The sequence below is a fragment of the Falco biarmicus genome, chromosome 2 (assembly GCF_023638135.1).
Source record: "Falco biarmicus isolate bFalBia1 chromosome 2, bFalBia1.pri, whole genome shotgun sequence".
NCBI lineage: Eukaryota > Metazoa > Chordata > Aves > Falconiformes > Falconidae > Falco > Falco biarmicus.
In genome coordinates, this window is record NC_079289.1 from 37,817,884 (window position 1) to 37,843,623 (window position 25,740).

The following is a 25,740-nucleotide window of genomic DNA, read 5'->3' on the forward strand; positions in this document are numbered from 1 at the left end:
AATTTTTTAACAGAAGTAAAATACCCTAGACACCAAAGCACACCAAGAAAAATGGACTATGTGAGAACAAGTACAAATACTAAAGTTGATATAGTAAGTTACTCCCCTCCTTCATCAGCTTAACCATGAAAATACTGAATACTACCTTTCAGTCATAGCTCTCAATAGTGGTGCAAAAGAACCTTCAAAACTAATATAACATTATTGAGTACTAAGAAATAAAAATTCCATAATGGTACTTCTCTCATAGCACATTTAATTTCCTCCACATCCCAGCATCTGGTTGTCCCTTTGTGTTTCAAAAGTTACTTGTTACTTGCTGTGAGGTAGAGAAAGAAATAGTAATCTGGACATCACTCCTCTTTTAATGCCTTCTTGTGCTCTTCAGATTGCAGTCACTCTCTTCCCTCACGGCTTTTCCATGTTTAGTTTTCAATTGCCCAAAATGTCATCATCATCATCATCATCATGATGACAAAAAACCTCAACCTACTGAGGTGGTAACTATGCCACATGATCTTTCCAGCAAGTGACTGCTCTTTTGTAGCACAGTTAATGACAGCTAAGGAAGAAAGCAAATTTGAGACTGCATGTGCAGACAAATACTGCTTTGGAGGCAAGAATCTTAAGGTTTTTTTGTGCCAGAGTGACATGGAATATAAGTTCAGAACAAAACCCTGTCGTGAAATTCAAAGGCATAAAATCCCTCTGTAAACATTTCACATCATCTTGAAAACAAGCAGGATTCCCTGTTTCTTGTTCCTCCTGAAAATCGGTTGCATAAACTCACTTCTAATAACCAGAAACTTCTAGTTTCCATTTTAAGTATATTCAGAGCAAAACCTTGTCAAAATAACTCAAAGACTTCATCCCCCGAAAAACACCCTAAAAAACTCACAACAACAACAATAATTCAGGTAAAGATCAGAACACATGCACAAAAGAAGGCTCCACCTGTCAGTTAGCCATGTTGGCATTCTTTAAGCAAAAGAAATCAGCATAAGACTCTTACCATCATTTTTTCAAACAATGCTATGATTTCTCTTTCCGACAGGGGTTTTGGAGCAAAATCTTCTGTATCCATAGGTGTGGATGACGACTCCATAGAATGTGACTGCTTCATATGCAACAGAGGAGGCCTTTCCTTTTTACTTCCTGGAATTCTTATACTGGCAAATCTATCCAACTGAAAACAGAAAAGGTATAACATATCACATATTGTTTCCATTCTATGTAACCCTAATTAAAATGGGTGTTCTTAGAAGGAAAACATCCTCATTTTTCTGTGGTAAATTGCCTGTTATTTAACTGCCTAATTTGGAAGGGTTCTCCTAAAGATACATGTAACAGTCAGTTGTCTAGCACTTCAGTTCACAGACCCGAATCCCATTACATTATGGAGAAGTCATGCAGAACATGAGAATTTTAGAGAAAGTTTGGAGGAAAAGATATCTACAAAACCAATTTATGAAGTGTTCTTCCCAACCATTACGTGTAAAATATGAAATATTTTAATCATATTATGAAAATATGATCCAAAACTTAGTGCCTTTCTGTGTTCCAATTCTTTAGAAAGTCATTTAAGAGAAGCATAAAAAACATCAGCTTCTTTAATAAAGCTAAGTAGGATACACTCATTAATAATCCTTAGGATTTATCACTAACATGATAATCACTCTGACCTTACCCTTTCAAGGGCCAAAAAAAATGTCTTTGAAAAAGTGGTTTGGATTTGGGGGAGGGTTTTAAATGGTTACATATTTATCAACTTTTCAATAACAACTTACTAAGTGAAATTTTAAACATGTTCACTGTTACAGCTTATGTATTTTAATGTATATGGGCAAGGACCAACAGAGCACAAAAGCAGCTGACACTCAATGAGATGTGCTAAATATTAATTATCTTTGTAGCAGCCTTTTGAACAGATGTGAACAGCAATATTATGCTTATCAACACAGAAGGAAGTTATGGCAACATTTGATGCCTAAGAGATTTCAGACAAGACTTCAACCATATCAATAGACTTACATTGTTGAAATACTATGAAAAAAATAATTCGAGGCTTCAGTATGTTTTGAAGATAAGTATCTTGAGGTATCACTTAATAAATACATCAAAGTTACCAAGCTAAATGACAAGTAAAGTTATTATATTGTCTGTGGAATTAAGATCAGAGAGCGCCAAGAAAATTAGTAGCAAAAATTGGGTACAAGTGTTCCACTTTAGTCAGAGCAAGAATCGACTGAGACATACATGAAGAGAGGTTTAGAGGAAAAACAGTAAGACTTTAATCCTTCCTGTTCAAAACTGAAAAGAAACAGGTTTTGGAACTCAGAAATAGACTGTAAGCCACTCACACATTGTTGTAGAACATGCAAAAGCAGAAAATTAAAATAACATTAACATAAAAGAGCCCAGCATCTATGATGGGGCCCTTCAGTGTCACATCAAACCAGCAGGCAATGAGGAAAGCACACTACAGGAATAATTACATAGGCAAGACCGAGGAAGAAAGAGAATGTAACAAAAGCAAAAGGGAGGGTAGCAACATTAGAAGTAAAGTATAGAGTCATCAGTGGCAAAAACCATCTTACATCTTGACCAGACAGCAATTTCCCTTATGTCTTTAAAAATCAGAAGTATATGGTAAGCAAGGCGGAATGAAGCCAGACTGCAAACTTCAATTAGACTGAAATCTTTAAAAAAAAATCATAAGAGGTTTTTCTTCTCAAATAATGGCTTTCACAGAGCACTGATGAAAAGCAACACATCTGCTCCAAAAAACAAGTTAGTCAGTAGCTTCTCCATGCCCTGCTGTTAGCTATCAAGTACATAACCTAAGAAACAAACCACTGTATTTGAAGATTCTTCGTACACTGACTTGAATCAGGAGTAGAAGGAAGACGTATTGGTTGAGAAAAAAAATTTCAGCCCATGGTTCAGTCAGCAAAGAATTGACTAAATTATGTTTGAGGGGTGTGCCCTACACTTCTTATTGCATCTCTCCTGCAAGATTTCAGACCCTTCCTTATAGTCCATATTCCCCATGTCCTGCCTGCCTTCCCCTGCTCCATGCAGCAGCAGCAATAGCAGGTTCTGGCCAGACAGAAGAACCACGCTAGTCTCTGCCATGAAATACCCCATGCAGTCCCAGAGCTATTCTTCCTCCACTAGGAACAGGCAACACCAATTCAGGGATAAGAACCTTGAAAAGCGATTATTTAAGTTGTTCACATTTTTAGTTTATGCTTTCTTATTAAGCTCCTCTTGAATGCTAGACTGTATGGCAGATGTTTTGCAACATTACAGATTAGACCATAAAATTCATATTCCCCATATTTACCATATCCTATACCTCTCATCCCAAACAAGGGAAGCACACTCTTGGAATATATTTCATCAGGTAGAATATGGAAGACAAAGTGAGATACTAGGATTATAAGCACATTTAAATATTTGTCAAAAAAATTACTTTAAAACAATGCAGTCTAAAGATAAGATTTCCATACATTAAAAAAAGGAAATTCACAACAAGACCTGGACAGCAGTACAGTGTGGGTATTTTACAGACACTTCTCTCTTGAATTACACATTGATAATGTTTCAAAAAAGTTAGCACCTCTCAATATTCCATATAGGTGAATAATTTCACGGTCCACAGAAAGCACAATACAAAAAGAACAGAAATTTCATTGCTTGGCTGTAATGAAATCTATTACTGATACTGCTGGCAATGCAAGTCCAGAGAGGAGGAAACAGCAAAAATATAGTTCAATAATCTTCCATGCTACATCAAAAACATTTTAATTCAGGCTAACCAATGAAGAATAATTAGTTAGCTTTGCTACAAAGTGTCACTACAATTTAAAGCAGGTCTGATCTTCTACCTTTTCTAAAGATGTCTGCCTTTTTTTAATTTTACCAATAAATACATATAGACCCATACAGGAACAGTGCTTTAGGACAAGAATTCCCCTAAATGGACAAACTTTTCCCTGAAGGTCTTTATAGGGCCAACATTCAAATTAACCAAAAAATTGTTTCGTATATTCCTGATAGAAAATTATTTCCACAGTAAAGTCTCTGAAATTCTCCTAACATCTGTTTTGATGCACTGATGGAACTCAGAGTCAATTATCCAGAGTTAAGAGTTCAAAGGCAATAAGAAGAAAATAGGAGTACAACTAAATACTTCTGGGCACTCAAAAGAGAAAGCTAGAATTACTCTTAATACACTATATGAAAACATTACAAGGAATCTCTAACCACCTCATTAATTCAATCAACAATCTATTTCTACCATCACAGCACAGTGTTACTGAAGATGAGGAAAACTGTATTTCAGACAGATAATCTAAAAAGAAACAATAGTAAAATAATTAGAGTATAAAAATACTTCTGAAATATTCACTAAAAACTATTCTAAATTGTAAAAAAAAACAAAAACCAAAAAACCTGAACTGCTCACATAACCACAATATAGGCTCCATAGTCATCTTAAGTTTAAAAATTATGTGATATTGAAAGAAGTGAAAGTAACTAAAAAGAAAAAAAAACTTTCAAAGATAGAAAGATTTTCCTATCCAGAGGTAAGCATAATTCTACAAATAATGCAGAGACACCACAATTTTGTTAGCAAAATCTAACCAAGACAGTCCTAAGTCCTTCTGGTCAAAATGCAGGTGGGTTTGGTCTGGTTAGCTTTGGGTTTGGTTTGTTGTTTTTTGGTGTGGGTGGGGTTTTGGGGGGGGGGGGCGGGTTTGGTATCTTTGGTGGGAAAGAAGAGGAAGAGGAGGGAAAAGATAAGCAAAAATTAACTAGGGCATCAGAGACACTATTAAAAATATAATTCACACAATTTTCATTCCTAAGACTAGATCCCCCCAGGAGTCTTTTCTCATGAACTTAAAGCAATGGGCTGTTTGCATATATTTTAGCTTTTATGTCTTTATGCCTCCCACTTCCAGAGACTGGAGCATCTGTTAAGTATAGTTTATTCTGCCAATCTGAATCCTCTATGAAACAAAAATGGCAAGGCAACTGAAAAACTCTTAACATCAGAAGTGAAACACAGTGAATAAACTATGGTCAACACCTCAAAATGAGTTATCATGAGACTGCTTTTTCGTAACATTTTACATTTACCAGCCTGAAGATTCTCCTTGGTAGAAACTATTATTATGGCCCCTTTGCACTGTAATAGGGTTTAAAACTGTCTAACAGTAGTGTTCCTTCCACTGCTTTGCTCCATCACAAAGCTTCCTGAACTACAGCTTCAGAAGTACAGCAGCCAAACCCTACTGACAAGCTCTAGCAACATATAAGGTACAAAGCAAATTACTGTATATACACAGGAGCAATGCTGACAGCATCCACACAGGGAAAAGTTGTCTCACACATCTTGTCTGCCAAGTGATTATTGAATGATGTTGTTCTCACATGACTTTAAATATAAAACATTGTGCACACAATGCCAAAAAGATCTGAGCTACACCTTTTTATTAGTAGAAGTACAAGAAAATATGACTGCTTATTTCAAATGGTATCATCAGAGCAATATTCAAATTCTATAAAGATTTAATTTTTAATGAATATATTTTCAACAGAGCCACATTAAATGACTCAAAAGAAAGCAAATGACACAGGTAGGACACATCAAAAGCTTTCTTCAATGCCCATAATCCTTATGAAGAAAAAGGGGAAAGGAGATGTATGCAGCTGGATAAAGACTAAAGGATAGGACTGTCTCTTAAGGCTATGTGCTAAGAAGTCCATCTGCACACAAACAGAAAACCACAGAAAGAGAATGGTGGGTGGTGGAACTGAAATAATACTTTCACTGGTCTCATCACAGGAACCATTAGCTCATCAAAGGCTTATCTCCACAAGCCCAGATAAATACAGAAGCACGATAGCAGGTAGGAGGAACCCAAATTATTGATTCAGAGGAAGGGATGTGCTGTCTAGGTTCATCCCAAGACTACCCCAGCAAAACCTCTGACCTGTGGTCCAGGTCTGACAGCCACACCATAAGCCAACACAATCAGCTCTCCAGGACACCTTTCACACTGAGGGGTTACTGCTTACGGGTATAAGACATATTATGGGATGAAGAGGAAAAATATTTTGTGCAAGACTTACTTTACATGTTTAGGAGAAGAACCAAAGGCAGGGAAAAGGATGGATCTCAGTGATTTGAAGAGGAAGAAGCATGGACACATGATAGAATAAAGGGCCAGTTGTGTCTAAACAGTTCGCTAGTTGGCATATTTGTCTGGCTATGCCTTGTACCAAACCAGCACAGTCTGTCCTATCTTTAAATTATATCCTATTTCCAACTATTTTCCCGGGTGAGACCCTCTACTTCATGTGCACGTGTGTGTATGCAGGCCCATGTGTCAGCAACCGGATCAGACCGCGAGTCAGAAGAACCACAGCTCAGCAACTGGAAAGACCAGAGCAAGAGAACTTAAGTACCAGCAAACTTGGGTAGGACCTCAGTTGTGTCCATGGTGCCAGCAACTACAATCAGTGAGGGTGGCAAGCAAATGATCACTAGCAACTATCAAGCTGGACCAGCTAGTGAAAAGGCAAAATGGCCTGGAAGTGGGGAATGTGTATCTGTAAGGGCAAGATGACAGACAAGCTGGCTAAAGAAGGAATAATGAAGTTCTGGATAGCTGCCAGAGAGACCATAGGCTCAGGGGTCTGGGGGCGAGTAGGTGTCAATTGGGAAACGCACCTCTCTGTGCCCAAGAGTCTCTAAGGGGAGGCCACTGGGGAAGTTCAGTTCCACACAGCTGAAGGGAAACCTAGCCGACCAATGGAGATTTTTGTCTGTGTGTGCACGTCGGTGTTTCTTAGAGACAAGGCCACAAGGAGAGTTGCCTATCAGAGGGGCCAGGGGAGCCCCACCAGCTGCCAAAGAGCTCTATCTGTGTATGCACACACACATGAATCCATGAGCAAGGAGGTCTTTGTCTGCAACCGAAGTGAGCCTGCAGGCTCAGGGTCTCACAGTACCCAGGTGCCAGCCACATGGAAGACTGGGATCTGGGGGCCAGCAACCAGGTAGTGAGCTTGTGAGCCCACCTGTTGGAGGGATTCACATCATATGTTTCCCCCAATGGATCTTCAACTTCATCAGCCAAAGAGTACAACAGGATGACACCCACTGTGCTGTTTGTGTTGACTTTTGTTGCCTGCCACGCACATACATGCATGTTGCATGCATGTGATTGCGCAGGTGCCTACTAGGAATACACTCTCAGCCTCACTACTGGTGGGACCTGCCAGGCATGGAGTTACAGCAGCCTTGTCTGTTGGGTGACAGAATTCATCTTCTCTCTTACATTTTCCCCTCCCTCACAGAACAAAGGATTTATTTTACCCAACAAGGCTCACACACTCAGAGCCACGTTGCAAGTAAGATCAGATATTGTTAGTGTAGGAACAATTTTTGCTACTCAAAAAAAAAAATGCTAGAATTTTTCATAGTCATCTTGGTTGACCCTTAAGATCATTGAGTTTAAGTAGGCTATAAACCCACAAACCTGCTATCAAGCATTATACAATTATCTTCTTCACTGTTTGAAACTATTATTGGTATTCTAGGCACTCCCAAAATATGTAGAAAGCCACGACATATAGTACACTAAGGAAAGACGTAAAATGACAACTCTTGATAAGCAGTATTCACCCCTTCAGAGTTGATTTTGGACTGACTGCAAATTGGGTATCAGAATCTGATTCACTGATAGCAAGAGTAATAGCTGTAAGAGCTAAAATGAAACAACAGTCACAGGATGAATGGCAAAGTTTTATTTAGTTCTTATTTCATAGGCTCTATCACTACACTGACAGCGTAGAAAATAAGGAAGTGATTTTATGCACACACGATGGATCTGAAAATCAAAGTTACGAAGAGATCCACAATACAAACCTTCTGGCTCATCACACCTTCTGATCAGATCCCTAAAAAGTACATACACTTATGCTCCCATTTTGATCTTAGTGAAGATTTCTTATACCATTCTTCTGTAAAACAATGATGTCTATTGAATGTACACACTTGATATTGCAGGAATCAATGGATTAGTTATTGCTAGTCTAACCCCTGGCTCAACAGCTTACCAAGACATCACCTCCTAACAGAGCTGCTATGCATGCAGGAATGAAAGGTATTACTTCCCTGCCATCCTGTCTCCCTCATCTCCCTCCCCTCCCCCTCTTAATTCACACATTAGATCATTTATCTCTATATTAATAAACTCCTCAAAAATAAAATCTACCACATACATGTGTAACTATGATCACGATCACTGAAAGAATTCCCTAGTTCTGCCAATGCTCTGCTCCAACCTTCATTCAACGCATTTCTCAGTAACAGGGGACAACCTATCAGATGAGAATGGGACATCCACGGAACAACCTGATAGCATCAGCCACTAATGAGGGAACAAGACTAGCTAAGTGAATTCTCAAAGGGCTATCCATCTTTGAGGCTGTTCACATTTAACACAAAACTGACACATGCAGGACACCTTGTCAGTATCATTCTTATAAACACAGATGCTCTATTTAAAAGCAGAGTTTTAATTGCTTTATGTTGCTGAATTTGAACCAAATGTAAAAACCAAATACCACAATAGATTCTCGATTATATTTTACTTCAAGTTATTGTTTTAACTCTCAAAACTGTGGTGCTTACACTCAGTTTCCACTTAACTGAACAGTTTAGGTGGAAGGTGATTAACAGTTTACAGATGATAACTCCTAGAACAACACAGGAGATAACAGTAACTTTCCGAAGAATGCTGCTAACACCTCAATTTTCTGAATGTTCTGGGAACCAACAAATGAAGCTGAATTGACTAGCATGGCTGGTCTTACGTAAAAACACAGAGAGGAAGTGGGTGGGGAATAAGGGAAATTATCTAGCAGCAGAGGCTACTACATCAAGGACAGAATATTACATTATCTGGGTTTTACCTTTCTTCCCCATATCCAGATTGAAGCCCTCAGACCCAAACAGAAAACAGAACAGTAAGCACAATGCCAGAAAAAAAAGAAAAAAAAAAAAAAAAGAAAAAGAAAAAAAAAAAGAATAAGTACTAGGAGGTTTTTGGAGAACAGCTTCCAACAGAGTTTAATGTGACTTTCACTGAGATAATTTGTACTACGAATGCTGGTATCAATGCAACTTGACTAAACAGCTGTGTATTATATACAGATTAGATACATAAAATGGGACTAAAAATGTATTTTTTACTTTGCATATAAAGTGTGTTTCCTATTGCCCATATTTGGAGCAAAAGCTTCTGTGCAACATCTTCTAGATCTCTGAAGTTAAGTTACCATGCACACTGTCCCATATCTAGCCCGGAGGATTTGATCTGGAAAGGGATGCTAACCATATTCGAAGTGGTAGACCTAATCAAACGTCTCATCACTGGCTGAGCGACCTAAATTTTGTTAAGTACACAAACACTATAAATATAAGCTATATTTCTTTATAAATACTGCTTAGACTGTATTTACTGTGGTGTTTGGATCCCAGCATTTAGAAAAAAATAGCAGCTGTACCAAATTAACAGATAGCAGATGGAAGAATTAGTTACATTTATTCAGGATATGAGAGGCCCACTTTCACAACAACAGCAAAATTAGTTTATAGCTGAAACATTAGCTAAAGTAACAAAAAAAAAATCTTACAAGAATTAACAACAAAGCTATCCTTTTTCAAGGTAAACAGTAGCACAGTACAGCGGCTTTGCTGTAGAAGATACACTGGACTGTGTAGATACAATGGACTAAAGTTCCTTTGTCCATCACAGCCTTTGATTCCTTGGCTTTTCCTTTCTTTTTTCATTCTTGGAGACAGGGCTTACCAGATTACACATAAACTACATCAATCTGGATACAAGTTAACATATCAACTCAACAGCTGCAGCACACCATGTGGATTTGACATTTCTGGCACTAGCTCTGTGACTCCTGTGCTTTGGTTTAGCACAAAGAACAGTGATGTCTGGAACATGTAAAGCATATAAATCAAGTCATGCAAAATCCTCTCACGTTAGGGCTGAGGCAAACAGATTTGATGCCCCTGAAACAAGAATAAGAACCACTACTGTAACTCTTCACAGAATTCTGTTTCTTGAGCTGTACAAACCACATCAACCTACACTGATTTCATAAGACAAAACTAGTAAAATATTGTCCTCTGTAGCCATCCCAAATCCCTGTGCAAAACTCCAGGATATTCCTAGAGATGAAAATTAACCTGAAGGCTCCAGATCAAAAAGTTACATTGTAACAATTGGCTTGGCTCTTTGTCTTCTTCATCAGGTGAACACCAAAACTTCCACCCAAGGTAAGTTAAGGGCATATATACAACTAGAGGATGTCACTGCACTACAGGAAAATCTTTATTCTAAAAAAGTAGGCAACCCAGTGTCAGAGAAAAGTCCCGACTACATGAAAGGTGTTGTTTGCCATAAATGAGGTATCACAACTTCTGATACCTCATGATGAAGAGACAGGATTACAGAATTGTTACATTTTAGCCTGAACTGCAGTCTAGAAGTACTGCAGTCTTCTTTCTCCCTCTCCCTGCTCCCATTCTCATGAAGAAGCACACACATACATATACATATATATATGGACCATCAAGACACTGATGATCACTAAGCACAATTTTTCAGTAGAGTTCTGATGTGAAATACTACAGGTATGAAATCTTCATTTCCTGGCTGACGGCATAAAGGCAACAGTATTGCTTATAGCTTGGCTCTTCCTCTAGGTGTCTTTCTCACTTTGCCTTACAGATCTGTAGGACAAAAAGTACTGCCACCTTCAATTTTCAAGTTCACATGTTTTTGACTGCCCCCTATTTATATACTCAGTAAACACAATTTCACATCTGGAAAATCTGCTCAAATACTATGGCACATCTCAATCTCCCAGACATTTTGCTGGTCATTTTAGTAAAAGAAGTCAACAGCTCAGTCATGAAAGCCTACTGTAACACCCTGATTGTCCTGGTTTCAGCTGGGATAGAGTTAATTTTACTCTTAGTAGCTGGGGCAGTGCTGTGTTTTGGATTTGATGTGAGAACAATGTTGGCAGGACACCAATGTTTGTGGTTGTTGCTGGGTCATGTTTATACTCAGTCAAGGACTTTTCAGTTTTTTGGGCCCTGCCAGCGAGAGGGCTGGAGGGACACGGGAAATTGGGAGGGGACACAGCCAGGACAGGTGACTTGAACTAGCCAAAGAGGTATTCCATACCATATGATGTCATGCTGAGTATATTAACTGGGGGAAGAAGAAGGAAGGGGGGGACATCTGGCATCATGGCATTTATCTTCCCAAGTAACCGTTATGCATGATGGAGCCCGGCTTTCCTGGGGATGGCCAAACACCTGCCTGCCCATGGGAAGCAGTGAATGAATTCCTTGTTTTGCTTTGCCTGCATGCACAGCTTTTGCTTTATCTGTTAAATTGTTCTTATCTAAACCCTCAAGTTTTACATTCCTTTCTGATTCTCCTCCCCATCCCTCTGGGTGAGGGTGGAATGAGCCAGTGGCTGAGCGGCACTTAGTTACCAGCTGACATTAAATCATGACACTGATATTAACACACGACAAAGAATCAGTAGAACATTAACTACTCAGGAAAGAAGGAGAATTCAAGTTGGACAAAGCCCATGTCTTCATTTGAAACAATTATTCTTGGTGGATGGGGAACACACAGGAGAATATGAGTTGCATCAATTTATTTCAGTATTTTTGGAAGTAAATGCAATAAACCTACTGACTTATAGTGGCTACCGTTACAAGTTAGACAAGTCCAATAGGCTAAGGAAAGGACAACTGCAATAAGGCAGTGAGCTAGCCTCTTTAACAAAAAAAAAAAAAACAAAAAAAAACCAAAACAAAAAAAAAAAACACAACAAACCACACCCACCAAACATACACACCACAGCACACAAACGGCTACACCCTTACATAACACGACCAAAATTAAGTTCTGGTTACCAAAAAATACTTTTGCTTTGATAGAACTGTGAACATTTCCTCAGCTCTCCGAGATAAAGCTTATAGAATGAAGGTTGTATTATCAACCCATCAGACTCAATTTTTTTAATAACCATTTCCAGCCCATGAAATTCTGCTAAAGAAATAGCAACAGGTGATTTAAGTCAATCTAGGAATGATAAGTGGAGGCATTATGCTCAACGCTACTAACTTCACATACCTAATCAAGAATAACCAGACCTTTGGTTCCTAAGCTAGGAAACAGCAGTGTTTCTTAGCACAAGTGTGTTGCATGCTGTCCAGCATAAAACTCTCTACACTTAAGCACTCACACACAAATGTACTTCAGCAAGAACTCTGTACAGCACTGAAGTCTTTACAGCTGATCTTTAGATGCCTACTTCCTAGGTAAATTCAAGGACCTTGTAAAATGATCCACTTTAAGAAAAACTATCCTTACCTACAAAAGAATAGTACAGACAATGAAATAGGTAACTTCAACAGCAAGAAAAAAAAAATCTGCTTTGTGATACAGAAACTCATCAGCTGTTCAAGAGACAAAGTTCTGAAAAGTGTTCCCATGACACTGAATATACCTAACATTGTTTCAACCCATTAATAATTATTACAAGCAGCTGTTAGTTTGTTAAACATAGCATTTTAAGCTAGCCATGCAGCCTAAGTAACTTTAGCATTAAACACATGATCAGATATCTTAACTATATTGCATGTAAATTGACACAATTACCTGTCAAGCTCATTTAGCCATGATTAGAGCATACTTCAAAGCCAACCATAGATTTTTGCTTCTCCCACTGTTACAGATAATTAACAGTTTAGTGAGACTTTGCTAATGAACTAAATTAACTTCACAATTAAGACAGTTTTTGTATTAATAAGGTTATTTGTATTGCATTAGCAATAAGGTTATTAGCTTAGCACAGCCAAAGCAAAACTTAAGTTGTCTTACCACATCATCTGTCAATGTCTTGATATTTAAGTGCTGTAAATCAAACAGGAAACCAGTTATGTCACAATTGTGCAGTAAAAAAAAACAAACAAAAAAAAAGCAAGTCTCAGTTATAGTTGCTGTTATTCAAAATAAGATGCGAGTTAAACTGTGTTGAATCATGCCACTTGAAGTAATAAATGTCTTGGCAAGCTGTACTTTGCTGGCTTACAGTACACAGCAAGTTACACGGGGAGTACAGTGTAGATAAAAAAACCCAACCAAACCAACCTGTAATCTTATCCTTCGGCAGAATAATAGCAGAAAAATATAAATCAAGCACAGTTTGAAATGAGTTGTGGTTTATTATATTTTATAGCTAAATATACTACAAAAGAAGACATGTTCGTAATTCAGCTACTATACTTGTGTCTTCTCAAAATGTCTGGGAGCAAACCATCAAGGAATCGATCCAGATTCTAAAATCAATAGAAGAACATGGAGTTCCCCAGCAGTTCAAACTAGCCGCCAAGTTGCAACATTCCAACAATCAAGACTGTTGACTACCCTCTATGTGAAGAAGCAGAGCATGAAGTCATGAGTAGAAACTGACATAAGCATTTATTATTAATGATTCCAAAATTCTATAGATGATCACTTGCTGTGTGAAACAACAGTTACTGAACCAACTCTTCTGCTCTCCATGGCACATTTACAAACACTGCAAGCACTAAGACACACAGCTCTTGCACAAAACCAAAGAGCAGCACTGAAGAACAGTGGTGATGAGTCAGCATTGCAGAGATCCCATTTATCATTTTTATGAAGAGGCTGAGAACAGACTTGACAGGGAAATGGGAAGAATGTGAAGTCACATACTTAGTGAGATGAATTCTTCTATTTCTTAGACTCCTCTCACTGCCTAGTATACAAAGCTTAGCAGCAGCCACAGCGATTGTCAATGACTATATCCAAATTAATCAGATTTGGAAACTCTTACTTTGTCTTCACCAAGTCAACAACACTTAGGCATCATTACTTATGACATCTTTCCTGGCTTGACCCTCAGAATTGAAGAACAATTTGTGTTAAGTAAAATGTTACCCCATGACAGGTCTACTCTGAATTTTGTCAAAAAAACTGAGGAAGAAGCATCTGATGAATGGCTATGAAATTAAAAAACAGTAAGTGACATGTAAGGAAAACACTCAGTGACATGTGAGGAAAACAGTGACATAGTGTAAGTGCTACCATCAAAAATTCAAAAAAAGAAAAAAAAGAAGCTAGGTCAGTACTGAACTTTTATGACAATCCCATTCCATGTTCTAATAGATGAGAATTTTTAATAAATAGCTTAACAACAACAAAATGAAAATATTTCAGTCCAGTCAGGAGACTGAAAATCTGTATCCCAGTATTCCCATTGGTGTTTTGCTGCAGGAGTAGTCCCACACAGCTGTGGAGCTAGGTTTTATGACATGTTCTTCGCATTCTGCTAAATAGCTACAAAGACAGCATGAGTGTTAGTTTCTGTCATTTGCAAGAGCTCACAACTTCACATTTAGCAAGTTGTTGGTGTAGTACCTCTATCCTTAAATGATCAAAGCTGCAGGAGAAAAAACAAGCATATGGTCTTACACTGCAACTTAGTAGCAAAGAACATAAAAATTTATTCCTTTTTCAAACACATGACTTAAATCATTACGCCTTAAGCAATGTGCAGATACCACTGTGAAGCTCCTCTAACGTGGCAAGAGACAGAGTAATCTGATTAGAATGAAAATGTTCTGTATTACATGCTGTGATGTGGAACTTCAAGATTCATGTCAAACGCATGCGCATGCCACAGCACAGACACAGGAAGCACAACATCAGGTTCACTTCCACTTAGGAACAGAAGCTGGGTGTTGCGCAACTGCTCTGTACAAGACACCAACATCATCCATGGAGTCAAGGCAATATTTTTCAGATTCTGGCTTTGTTCTTTGAAAAAGGCAAAAGTTAACGGGATAGTTCAAGCCAGTGTTGTACCTTTCAATTAACCTGTGAAATTCAGCAAGGGAATTTACTGTGGTAAAGGGTGAAACGTTCCTCATTCTGTATATCAGAGCACCTCAATGACCCAGGTCATCTGACTAATTGGGGGGGAAATACCACGCAACCAATTAAGAACACCATAATAGTACAAAAAAACTCTATATAAGATGTAAGTCTTTTAAGTCTTCATCTTACTGGCTACCTACAGTATGGGAGTCTAAAAACACCAGCATAAGACGACCCCTTTCAGACAATGTTGTGGGGTCTGCTACAAGGAAGTGAACCTACTTAAACAGCACTCATCTATTAACACTGGTGACATATTTGGAGATTTCTTTATAAAGGAGGAGAAACTTCAATCAGACTACAATTAATGTTCAGATCTTTTCACACTCTAATATTAAAGGGCTATCTGACTTGCAGTAAGACATCTCAAAAGACTTACTCCAGGAATTTTATGTTATAATATCTCTCAGTCAGAAGAGCGGTTAAAACATGAGAACTTTTTCCCTTCTCCCTCACCAAGTCCTTATCTTCTGGCAAGGCTGTGCAATGTAAAACAGTTGCCAGCTTTCCTGGTCTTATGCAGTACTCAAGGATACAGACATGTGGAACACTGCAGGTAATCTTTAAAAAAAGAAAAATACCAACACAAGAAATAAGTAAATTTTACCATAATGGGTCTTTTAACAGCATTAGATGGGTGCTGTGACTGAAGGACAGGAGCATATTTTCATTCTTGCCAGGCCAAACAAACAAGACAAACACATTTCTAATGAGGGGAAAAAATAACTAGACCACAGTTAGGTATAAGTTGGAGCGTGTTAATACCACAGGAACATACTTTTATTTTCAGGCCTGGATATATCAGTCCACATTAGTAAGACATTCTGCTGAAGTGAACAGGTAGACTTAAACATAGGGCTGCAAGTAAATATATCTGGGTTAAGTAATATTCCTGTAGTATTCTGTTACTGCTAAAAACATTATATAATCTTACAGAATACTGCTTTGCAATGGATTAAAACACTACTATTCTGTGTCTTCTATGAACTACTTCAGACTAACAAAATTATTGCTTTGAGAACAGAGGAGCTACATAGGAGTATTCCTCTAGTCCAGGGGTCCTCAAACTATGGCCCGCGGTCCAGATACAGGCCCCCAGGGTCCTCAATCCGGCCCCCGGTATTTACAGACCCCCCCGTCCCCACCCCCCCCACCCCTGCCGGGGGTTGGGGGGGGAAACCAAGCAGCTGCAGATGACTGCCTGCCACTTCATCCGCGCACCGGCCCTCTGTTTAAAAAGTTTGAGGACCCCTGCTCTAGTCTGTTTATCATGTAGAAAGTAGATACTCAATATTTAAAATATCCTTCATTTGTTTTTAAGTACATCAATATCCAGTTTTCTAGTCAAAGAGATACAAAACCATGAAGAGATTAAGGAGTTAATTAGGATACTTCCGAAGTCCAGATTTATCAGTAGCATCTACAGTTGGAAAAGCAGAAGTATCACCATTACTTAGTCTTCAGCTATAGAAACATATTTATAAACAGCTAACATTTTGAAGTTACATTCTCCAGGGTAGCTTAGTTTTTAGTCTGGGACACAGAGGAAGATGACATTTTGTTTTGCAATTCAGTAGAAGCAGTTTAGTTAAAGCTAAGTCACAATTAAAAAGAAGTGTATAGATGTATAATTTTTGAAGAAAGCAAGCAATCTGAAATAGAATTAACTCTTATTGAAGATTACATCCCTCAAGCATACTGATAAATAGCTGATTTCATTGGACACAGGACCTAAACATACATTCAGTGTATTTTACAGTTTTCTTGATAAGCTGTCAAAAGGCCGGATCTCAAAAACGTTGAAGATACTGACAGCCTTAGACACCGCAAGGTACAACAGAACACAACAACTGAGGTTCACAACACATGCACAGCAACAAAAACAAACTCACAAAACAGAAAGAGTACTGTGTCTCTTGAAAAGGTCATATATTATGAAGCCACATGTGATGCAACTTCTGCACCACTCAGCTAGGGAAAGTAAGCCAAATGCTATTTGGCTTCATACATATTCACAGTACAAAGCCTTATTGTCATACACAAGATGATGGTTTTATGTTGCATATACGAACAGTAGCATATATTGAAAGTTAATCTGCAAGACAGAGTTTAACAGGTTGAGTCATTGTTTACGTAATTACCCCAGTCCATTCCCAGTAGACAGAGTGAAATAAAACAAAGAAATGAGAAATGCCACTTAATTCGATCAACAGTACTAGTTGGGTCTTTTACGTCATTATATTCATTTCTCTATCTTTGCATATGCACATTGATAAACCTAATTCTATCTAAAAGTGGTACAAGTAGTCCCAGCAAACAGGACCAGAATTCAGCAGAATGTCACCTTCTCACATGGGGTTCTGGTCTCATGACTTCAGCATTTTTTCCACCAGCACCACAACTCAGTGTGACTTGGGCACAATGAACAATACCCTAGTACAATATAGGGTATAGCCTGTATTATCTAAAAAAGTTTTGGCACTCTAGCAAAATGGCTGCATCTAAATTCTCCGCAAGTACTCTTTTCACTATCACATAAACACAGAGTGACATTGCTTGTCTGACTTTCGGAATCAAACCAGCATGTTTGGTACATGAACTCAGACCATGCCTGGTAGGGATGGACATCGTTGGTATGCCAGAGAGGCAGACAAAGTCTGATTTGTTGATCATAACTAGAATCAGGACAGAGACAAGTACCCAGCCATACACTCCCGATATGAAAGGAGTTTTAGGCATGCGAAGTAACAGGATCACAGGAAGCTAAAAAAGAATTTCAGCATGAATGTCCTCCACATTCTCCACCACACTGAAGTGCTTCCATTTACAAAAACTAAAAAATCCCACAGCCTGGTATCTAAATCCTCTTGGGGGTCTCCATTTTTATCTCCTTTGCAGAAGAAAACAAAGCAACAAAACCACATATAACACACTCTCCAAACCACCACATACATATGCAGTGCCTTTGATATATTAAGATCTTAGAGCTATAAGAAAACAAAAAAAAAGAAAAAAAAAAAAAAGAAAAAAAAGAAAAAAGGGTAGTTTTAAGCAAGATGCAGTGAGTTTTAGAAAAACTGGCCAACTTCAGCCTGAATGCTGAAACCAGATAAATGAAAACTAAGGATGTACATATAAACACATAATCTCCTCTGTACCTTTTTAAATTAGAAAACGAGAAAGAACTCATCACACACTACCATTAATTCTATCACCAAAAAGATTCAACACTAGCTGTTTTTTCCCCAAAGGCTTTTCTCTAGCAGAAACACAACCAGAAGACAAAAGCAGGGATTACAAGGAAACCTGTAGACTTGGAGGAGATGTGACTTGGATGACTACAGTGAATGCTCTTACTTTAGGATCTCCTTTGTCATATTTCCTCAGTAATTTTGCTATCTCCATCTGTAAGCGCAATTTGGAAACTGCTGCATAACCCCACAGAATTACCTACTTTTAATTTCCAATATACTACTTCAGCATTTATTTAATGGCTTTATCACACACTTTCTGTTGCTTGGAAAGCAGTCTGAAAAGCAATCGGGGCAAAATTATCTTAACATGACAGTTTCTACACAGCGATATTATTTAGACATTGACGAGTTAAACTCAAAATTGGTGCTTACAGGTAAGATTATATAACAAAGTGCCAGAACAGAGCACTAAAATTTAATATCATAACCCACAGTGTTAATTCATGCCAACAAAAATAACAGCATGAGGAATTCACAGTTTTACAAAGCTGCAATAAAGTGTTTTAGGTAACATCTGTTCAACAATCATTTCTTTAAAACGCTAATTTAAATTCAAGGTCTTACACTGCAGCATAACTGCAGCAATAATTCAGTCACTTTGTAATTAAAGATATTGACACAGATCGATCTTACCTTTCTACTCTATGCCAGAGAAATGGAAGTGCTTTTGCTCTTAACTACATGTTTCTTTGATTTACAGACACTGTTAAATGCAAATGTTAATTTATCTATTTTTAACAGATAGATGCAAACAAGAAAGCTTCCTTGACTCATACATTTCATAAAGAATTTAATCAAAACCATAATGTGAAAGTCACTGAAGACAGGTCATAGTATACTGAAATTAACAGAAACACCTTTACCTTGAGCTAGAATTTGGAGTTGATCTTTTGAGGACTAGCATCTACAAGATGTACTCTCAGTGAAGTGCAATTAAAAATCACATATTCTACCACTCACTTACATAATATCCAAATATTTCTAAGGAGAAAAAAAAAAAAAAAAACCAACACATACACACACACACCCCCAAGGAGAGGAAGTGGCAAACAACAGCTTTTTACAACACCCACCACCACCATGAGCAGATTTCAAAAGTTTCTTGCCCAGTCAATGTACACATAGAAAACAGGTATCACCTCTGCCATCCTTCAATTCATTTCCTCTGTTTACCAAGTCCTAAACCTCAAGGGTGAAGGTAAGAGCTTTCAATAAACTGAAGTACCATAGTACCATAGAATATCTTTCACCCTTTTAAGGGTTCCACTCTTCCAAAACCTTGGACATGCTAAACAAAGTCAAGCTGGTATATCCTTCAAAATTAACCATCACTCTTTATTAAAAAAAAAAAAAAAAAAAAAAAAGAAAAAAAAAAAGAAAAAAGTTTTTAACAATTCTGTAAAAGAACAGAGGGAACGGAGGCTTACAACTCATTCACGTCATCTGAGAAGTTAGTTTACTCTGAAAGGCAGTACTTCAAGATGAAATTTGATTGGAATCAACCACTACAACTGTTTAGCCCAAAGACTCTTCCTCCTCCCTCCAAATGAACTAGGTTTTAAAGAGAGATTTTCCTCCTGCTAAACAAGAATTTTATCTGGAAGATTAAAAAAAAAAAAAAAAGAAAATTAAAAAAGAGGGTACATATTAACGATGTCAACTTTGACAACCGGCAATCCAATTTCACCTCGAGGTCTGTCAGGGAATCAAGCGATCTTTCAGATTAGCTTATCTGCTGTGACAGATCAGTATGTCGCATTGATTGGAAGGGTCCAATCTGCAACTTCTTTTCAGGCCTTCCACACTGAGGAAAATTAAACTAATACAATCTGGATGACTTGAGTTCACTGAATATAACAGACAGATTCATCTACATTTGAGAAACATACAAAAGATCAGAAACAACTCAGGTGACATGAAGTATGGCACTGCAAGTAACCCAGGCACAGAAAAGGCTACAACCTATATCTAAGACTGGATTGCAGAGAATTCAAAGGGGTGAGGGAAGTTTTATGTATTCTGACACAAAACTAATTGAAGTAACAAAATTATATTCAACATTTAGTACAGTAAGAGTTAGATGCAAACAACTCAACACAGACAGAATAGAATCATTTGGGTTGGAAAAGACTTTTAATATCATGAAGTCCAACCGTAACCTAACGCTGTCAAGTCCACCACTAAAAACATGTCCTTAGAGCACCACATCCACACATCTTAAAAATACCTCCAGGGACAGGGACTTGACCACTTCCCTGGGGAGCCTGTTCCAAGGCTTCACCACCTTTTTCAGTGAAGAAATTATTCCTAATATCAGGTCTAAACCGTCCCTGGCACAACTTGGGACTGTTTCCACTTACCCTTTCGCTAGTTATCTGGGAGAAGAGACCTACATCCACCTCACTACAACCTTTCACGTAGTTGCAAAGAACAGTAAGGTCTTCCTTGAGCTTCCTTCTCTCCACGCTAAACAACCCCAGTTCCCTCAGCCACTCCTCATATGACTTGTACTCCAGACCCTTCACCAGCTTCATTGCCCGTCTCTGGACACGCTGCAGCACCCTTCTCTGGACACACTGCTGTGCATCTTGCAGTGAGGGGGCACAAAACTGAACGCAGTATTTGAGGTTCGACCTCACCAGTGCTGAGTCCAGGAGGACAATCACTTCCCTAGTCCTGCTGGCCACACCATTTCAGATACAAGCCAGGATGCTGTTGGCCCTCCTGGCCACCCTGCTGGCTTATGTTCAGCCAGCCATCAACCAGCACCCCCAGGTCTTTTTCTAGCCAAGCAACTTCCCAGCCATTTCCCCAAGCCTGCAACATTGCATGGGGTTGCTGTGACCCAAGTGCAGGACCCAGCACTTCTCCTTGTTGAACGTCATACAATTGACCTTGGCCGATGGTCCAGCCTATCCTGATCCCTCTGCAGAGGCTTCCTGCCCTCCAGCAGATCAAGACTCCCACCCAACTTGGAGTTGTCTGCAAACTTACTGAGGGTGCACTCAATCCATCCCCCCATTTTCTGAGGGAAGATATACCATCTCGCTCTCAAAAAAACCAAACCAGTCTTGTAAGATAACAGGAGGAAGACAGGAAGGAGAGTTTACCAACTTCAGATTTAATAGCCGAGTGATAAATATTCTGTGTTGCAGTATCTTAGGGTAGAAATTTAGGAAGCAACAGAATGAAAAGTGTAACATCCTACCCTTCAAGTGAACTACCCCAATCAAAGAAGCTGGTCAGTATCTAAAACTACTGAAGTAATTCTGCCTGTACTGTGTATGTTTCTCAACAAAAACTATTAGCCAGGACAAGCCACAGATTTGAGCTGCAGTCTAGTACATACAGAAGCTCCTTAGGTTTCATGGCATGGAGCTGCCTGCTGCTCTAGAGTAACCACTAAAATCCACAGATCACACCTGTAAACTATACCACTCACAGCAGTTTACATTAAGACAGAGACAAAATCCTAAATTCTATTCAAGAAATATTCACTTCTGATTCTTCTTAAGGTTGTTGCCTAATCACCCGAGTTATGGAGCTCTAATTTAGTGTTTAACTATATGTTAAACAAATACGTGGACAAAGTTTAGGTCAAGCTGACCCACCTTCTCAAGTCATCAAAACCAATGAATGAAAGGACTTCTAAGCACGCGAGTCATCCTTGGGAAACAAAGAACGGATGGTGAAAAGAACACTGTTACATACATTATGCAGAAAGAAGCCTCCAAGTGAGAAAATTCTGGCTGCAAGAGGAGACAAGCTGATAAGGTGTATCAACCCACAGAAAATTAGTTGAAAGTAGGACAAAGGTAATTGTGGTAATGGGAGATCATGACCCCCAAACTCAAACAGCCCCCAGAAAGAAGGCAAACCCCTACTTGGGGAGCATGCTTCATTAGTTAAAAACTTCAGCAGTGCTATCTGAGGATGTGTAACAATTTGTATTAGAAGAGGGAAACTTGTAACCAAACCTTACACCGGAATGAAAATGAGTATGTAAGGTATTGTGAATATGCAAGTACTCTACTGTATATAATGTGTACCCTTGAGTAACTTGGTGTGCATGTTAGGAGGAAAAATCCCCCGTGAACCTAGGGCTGTAATAAACCAATGTCAGCTTTCTAAACTATCATTTGCGTTGGAGAGTTTTCCTTGTTACGGTTTTCGTTAACAAGGTCACTCAGCGAGCTAATGGCATACCTAGAAAGCAATCCAGGTTTGGAGAACTATCATTCTTCAATCACCTATCAACACCCCAGCGCAAAAATCTTTGCTTTACCACACTACTTAAAAAAGAGAAACAGGGCTACTATTTAACGTCAAATGTTTTCGAAAGCTGCAGTTTGGCAAGGCATTCTCATAAATTAAGGATATTCTCTGTCATCCTTGGTTAAAGAGTTTCAGAACCTGGGCAGGGGGAACAGGGATAGGAAAATGAAAAAAAAAAAACAAAAAAAACCACCACAAACATCTACATGATGATCCTATTCCCTACAAAGCTAAGTTGATACCCAAATTCAACTGCCTTTACTTTCTGTAGCTGACTCAAAAATCAACACTGACCTCAAAAAGCCAGTCAACTGATGCCCACATCCACACATGCTCAAAACCACTCTTGCCTAGTCTGAGAGGCGTACACATGTACCAAACAAGCTCCTCTCCACGAAAGAGAAGGCCTCCTTTCACTGAAAAACCAATCAGACTTCATCTAAGAAAAATCTTAATGGCATCACATATCTGGCAGGGTTGTGCTCCCTATAAATTATTGTATTTCTATTTTAACACATGGTCAGGAAAAAAAAAATGAACATAATGGCAACACCCTGTTTCTGTTTTAACACAACTAGGGGAAAAAGATTATTGCATACCTTATCTGCATAAAAAAATCAGCAGTTACAATATCAATAGTAAGTAAAACCTCTTGACTCAGCACTCTTGTCGGTCTCAAACACACACAAATCCATGTCTCCCAGTCACCACTGGAATAATCCAGCCATCAAGTCATACACCAGTAACACTATCCAACTTTTCAGATGGGGCAGACAAAAGCATGTCCAGCCGTGTCACCTGCATGACTAAAATGCACGGACCCCCAGTAGATACAGACATTTATGAAGACAAGCAAACAGCTCTTGGTCACATTTTCCTATATGCCCATTCTAGTAACATGCAAAAATAAGCACAAGGGGTTGGTTCAAACAGCAATCTGTTTGTGCAGCCACAATATGAACAGGATCCCAGGAAACAGGATGTCAAGGAGCAAGTTATGACCTTCTAGAATAGGTTAGGCCAACCTACAGCCGGTAAGTGATACCAAACTAACTTTTTTGAACCCGCACTCAACTGCCAGACACTCAAGTACTGAATATTGCACAAAGATGCCTTAGAATCAAGAATTTACTGTATGTTATAGTATCTATTTTCCAAGCACATAATAAAGCTTAGAGCAGGTAGGCTCAGAGCTGGCTGAACAAACACTAACATGTATATCACAAACATAACCATGGGATGCATTTGCTCTGCATGTGGTGGATACAAGACCTGTAGAATATGTTTGTCCAAGCTTTAATACCTGAAAATGTCCTGATGTTCAACCAGTATCTGTTCATTTCTGGGTGTTTTTTAGTTAGAGCACATCTTACTGACACATTGTGGACAATGATTAGCCATTGCGAATTTCACAGTTTCTTGGTGTGCTAGCCAAAGTTTGTAAAAGCAGGGCTAGGAGTGAGAACTACTATATCCCTTAAAAGCAAAGACTCAGTTTTCCACAATACACTTTATACTACCAAAACTAAAAAAAAAAAAAATCCAGGTCTATTCAAAGTAACATCATTTAAGAGCTAGAAGCGTGTTCTGTATCCCTTACACATACAGCTGTCAAACAGCGAGTAAGACAAAGTTTTATGAATAAGAGGACAGATGTGAAAACTTGCTGCAAAATGAAGCCAGGTCCTTCCAGGCACGCAGAGAAGCGGCGAGCTGGAGCAAGCTGGCTCGCTCTTTGAAGCCCAGCTGAAGTCAACGGCGCCGTTTAGTAGCCCACGTACGCCCACGTGGCCCCCTGTCTCTCAGGGGGCTCCGGGTCGGTGCAGCCCAGATCGGTGCGGCCCCGGGCGGGCGACCGGGCCCCCCGCACCGCCGGGCCCCTCCGGCACAGGCCCGGCAGGGGGGGCGCCCCGCAGACAGGCCCACACCTTAGGCAGCCCCGCCGCAACCGTCCCAGCCGGGACGGGGGCAGCCTGGGATCGACTCGTACTTACGAATTTGGGCTTCCTGCCATCCGCCGCCTCCTCCGAGCCGCCGGTGCTCCCGGTCCCCGGCGGGGCCTTCCGACGGAGCCCCTTGTTCTCCCACCCGCCGCGACCCGGCGGTGAGGACGGGGCGCGGTAACGAGGCCGCGGCTGCCGCGGCTCCATGGCGGCGCCCGGCAGAGGAGAGCGGGGAAGAGGGGGGAAGGGGAGGGAAGACGAGGGCAGACCGCTGCCCGCGATGGGCCCAGGTCCGGCAGCCCTGGCCGAGCCGGGCGCCTGCGATTAGCGCGGCTTAGCTGGGCTCGGCCGGGCAGGTCGCCGCGGGGGGAGGAGGGGGACTCAGGGCTAAAGCCGCCGCCTCAGCGCAGCAAAGGATTTAGCGAAGAGCCCTAATCCCGGCGCGGCCGTGTGTGGCGGCTGCCCCCGGCCGCGACACCGCCACGCCGCAGCGCGGAGCGAAGAAGAGGGGCAGTGGCGCGCGCTCCTAACGGCCGCTCCCCGGCGCCCGTCAGAGTCCAGGAATGTCCCGCCGTCCGAATCGTCCCGCCACTGCTGGTCCCGCCCCGGGCTGCCAGCGCTAGCCAATCCACAGCGGGAGAATGGAAATGTCGTTTCCCGGTTGGCTGGCCTTCTGCCAATCTGCGGTGAATCAGCTGTGCTCAGCGAGGCGCCGGCGAGGAACCCCAGTGACCGCACCTGTTTGTTCGCCCCGCCCCCGCTTCCAACCCTCCGGACTACATCTCCCAGGGAGCAGCGCGGCCCCCAGCCGCGGAGGGAGACGGGCCTGCACGGCCCCCGCGCGGGCGGGAGAGCGGCCGCCTCTGGGGCCAGTATGGTGGGTGTACAAGAGCTTTCCTCAGGGTCTGGGGTGTCTTGTTTTGTTTTGGCCGCCCAGGAAGGTTCATGCTGCCACGTAGCCGCTGCGGCTACGCTCCGCCCTGGTAGGGCGGTTCCCCTTCCAGCGAACAGCGAGTGCGCGGCCCAGTTACCGTTCGCAGGGCGGAGGGTGCTGTTCCCTCAGGCTGAGGGGAGGAGGTCTGCCTCTGTCGCTCTGTGAAACACCGGCGGAACACGGGGAAATCCCGGTGGGCTGAGCTACAGCTGCCTCCACCTGAGGGGTCAAGATATGCC

The 25,740-nt window shown here is 40.4% G+C and overlaps 1 protein-coding gene across 1 annotated transcript in view; it reads right to left on the minus strand.

Annotated features, from left to right (window-relative positions):
* DIAPH3 (diaphanous related formin 3) overlaps positions 1 to 25,119 on the minus strand; it is a 245,857-nt gene extending 220,738 nt beyond the window's left edge. Inside the window, exons 1-3 of the mRNA XM_056328634.1 lie at positions 24,619 to 25,119; positions 13,014 to 13,046; positions 1,013 to 1,186 (exon numbers count right to left, since the gene is read on the minus strand). Of these exons, the coding sequence (XP_056184609.1) occupies positions 1,013 to 1,186; positions 13,014 to 13,046; positions 24,619 to 24,774 (363 nt within the window). The 5' untranslated portion in view covers positions 24,775 to 25,119. The remainder of the gene's footprint in view (positions 1 to 1,012; positions 1,187 to 13,013; positions 13,047 to 24,618) is intronic.
* Positions 25,120 to 25,740: the final 621 nt, after the last annotated feature.